At 55.9% G+C, this 2,796-nt stretch overlaps 1 protein-coding gene across 1 annotated transcript in view; it reads right to left on the bottom strand.

Moving 5' to 3' along the window:
- LOC103252255 (paired box protein Pax-2-like) overlaps positions 1–2,796 on the bottom strand; it is a 36,535-nt gene that overhangs the window by 6,957 nt on the left and 26,782 nt on the right. The window contains exon 3 of the mRNA XM_021709011.1: positions 939–1,024. Within this exon, the coding sequence (XP_021564686.1) occupies positions 939–1,024 (86 nt within the window). The remainder of the gene's footprint in view (positions 1–938; positions 1,025–2,796) is intronic.

The raw sequence follows: 2,796 nt of genomic DNA, 5'->3' as shown, positions 1-2,796 counted from the left end.
TGGGTGTGGTAATGCATTCCTGTAGTTCCAGCTGTTTGGAAGGCTGAGGTGGAAGGATCGCCTGAGCCCAGCAGGTCGAGGCTGCGGTGGCCATGAGCACGCCCCTGCCCTCCAGCCTGGGCAACAGAGTGAGACTCTGACTCAAAAAAAAAAAAAAAGTTTGGCTGAGCGTGGTGGCTCAGCCTGTAATTCCAGGATTTTGGGAGGTCAAGGTGAGAGGATTGCCTGAGCCCAGGGGTTCGAGACTAGTCCAGGCAACTTGGTGAGACCTCTTCTCTATGATAAATTTAAAAGTTATCCAGGTGTGGTAGCGGGCGCCTATAGTTCCAGTTACTTGGAAGGCTGGGATGGAAGGATCACCAAAGCCTAGCAGGTCAATGCTGGGGCAGCCATGAGCGTGCCACTGCCCTCCAGCCTGGGCAACAGAGTGAGACTCCAACTCAAAAAAAAGAAAAAAAAGTTTGGCCAGGCACAGTGGCTCAGCCTGTAATCCCAGCACTTGGGAGGCCAAGGTAAGAGGATTGCTTGAGCCTGGGGGTTCGAGACCAGCCTGGGCAACTTGGTGAGACCTCATCTCTATAATAAATCACAAAAACTAGCCAGGCGTGGTGGCGTGTGTCTGTAGTTCCAGCTACTTGGAAGGTTGAAGCAGAAGGATCACCTAAGCCCAGCAGGTCGAGGCTGCGGTGGCCATGAGCGTGCCACTGCACTCCAGCCTGGGCGACAAGTGTGAGACCAACTAAAAAAAAAAAAAAATTTACAAGAAAAAGAGGATACAGGTAGGGAGATAGAACCAGATAAAAACAAAAGGTGGAGAAGGAAGAAGAAAAAAGAAGAAATGCTAAAGGGGAAACACCGAGTGAGCGAGACGGGGCGGGCAGAGCTGACCAGGGCAGGGCTGAGGCGAGCTGGCTAGCCCCCTTCCCCAGCCCTCTTACCGATGGTGTGGCCTGGGGCAGTCACTCCCGTCCCAGCCCCGTCCGGCGTCGGGTGGAAAGGCTGCTGAACTTTGGTCCGGATGATTCTGCAACGGCATCACAACGGCATCACTCGACCCGCTTCCGTCCCCCGGCCCTTCCTCGTCCACCTGTCCCCACATCCACGTGCACTGGCGGCTGCAGCCCCCAAGCCTTTCCTCCTATGGGCTCTGGGCCCACGTCTGTCTGCAGGCTGTTCCGTGCACGTCACCCCAAGTGCAGCTGGGGTTTCGGTGTCAGAATGGGGCAGCGGACCCCGTGGGGCATGACATCCTTTTCCTCTTTTGGGGGCTGAGGACCACCCTGGGGGCTTGCTGTCCACCTCTCTCTCCTCAGCCTCGCTGGCAAATCCCTCTGGGACGGGACTTCCTGGGTCTTGAGATCATTTTGGAGCTGGCTTTTCCTCTGCCACTGTACATCTTGGAGCTGGCTTTTTCTCCATCCAGAGTGCAGGAGGGAACGTGAGATTTCCCAAGACCCCAAGTGCCGAGAGTTGGTCAGAGGAGGGCTGGGCCACAGCTGACCCTTCTGTCCCCAGGACTCCACATGGCCCCTCTACCAGACGTCAGGGCCTGAACAAGCCCTTCCTGAGTCCACGTACTGCCCTCAACAAGTCACAACTCCCTTCTCACTCAGCTGGCTGGCTTAGATGGCCTCCTTTTCTGAGGGTCCTACTTGCTGGTGCAAGTGCTTTGTCAGCCTGCTTGAAAAGACCGGTGCCCTCTCTGGACACCCCAGGGGCGAGGACCCAAACCAGACACTCCACAGCTGGGATGAGCCTGCTCTTCAGAGCTCCGTGATGGAAAAGACCCATCCTGAGCCCGATGTGGTGACTCATGCCTGTCATCCCAGCACTTAGGGAGGCCGAGACAGGAGGATGACTTGAGCCCAGGAGTTCAAGGCTGCAGTGAGCTATGACTGCACCACTGTACTTCAGCCTGGGCAGCACAGCAAGACCCTGTCTCTAAAAAATAAAATAAAAAGACTGACGCCGGGGCCAGGACTGAGGAAGCCCTGCTCCACCCACCGGCCCAATGACAGCATCACTCCCCAACCCGCGGAGAAGCATGCACGCCGAGTTCACTGCCACAGACAAGCAAGTCACAAGCCGCGGGCCAACTCCTCCAGCCAGCCTCACTCCAGCTCGCAGGCTGGGAAAGGTGCTGCCTTGCTGTGCCAGGGATGCGGGAGGCCGGGAAGGCACCGTCTGCCTCACAGGCGGCGACCTGAGGGAGTCCCTGAGTGGGGGGAAGCCTATGTGGATCTTCAAAGTAGAGTCGGGGGAGGTCAGGGCACAGAGGGCAGGGCAAGGGCTCCGGGCTGCACGGCAGGGACCCTAATCCTCGACTGCCCCAAAGAGGCCATATCATCTTGGCCTCTCCGCTCGGCTCCTCTAGGCCTCAGTTTCTTCAAAGGTAGAATAAATGGTTGGATTAAAAGATCTCTAAAGCCTCTTTCCCTTGTAAAAAAAAAAAAACAAAAAAAAAACATGATCCTTTGGGAGGCCAAGGCAGGAGGATCACTTGGGTTCAAGACCAGCCTGGGAAACACAGCAAGATGCTGTCTCTACAAAAAACAAACAAAAAAATTAGCTGGGCACATGCCTGTAATCTCAACACTTTGGGAGGCTGAGGTGGGAGGATCACTTGAGCCCAGGAGTTCGAGACCAGCCTAGGCAACATAGCAAGACACTGTCTATTTTATTTTATTTTTTTGAGTTGGAGTCTCATTCCTTCGCCCAGGCTGGAGTGCAGTGGCACGCATGCTCACGGCCACCCCAGCGTCGACCTGCTGGGCTCCAGCGATCCTTCTGCCTCAG

This window comes from Carlito syrichta, unplaced genomic scaffold, assembly GCF_000164805.1.
Source record: "Carlito syrichta isolate Samal-C Ts95f unplaced genomic scaffold, Tarsius_syrichta-2.0.1 Scaffold153922, whole genome shotgun sequence".
Classification (NCBI taxonomy): domain Eukaryota; kingdom Metazoa; phylum Chordata; class Mammalia; order Primates; family Tarsiidae; genus Carlito; species Carlito syrichta.
The sequence above is the reverse complement of the archived record's forward strand: the minus strand, read 5'-3'. Positions and strand labels throughout refer to the sequence as shown.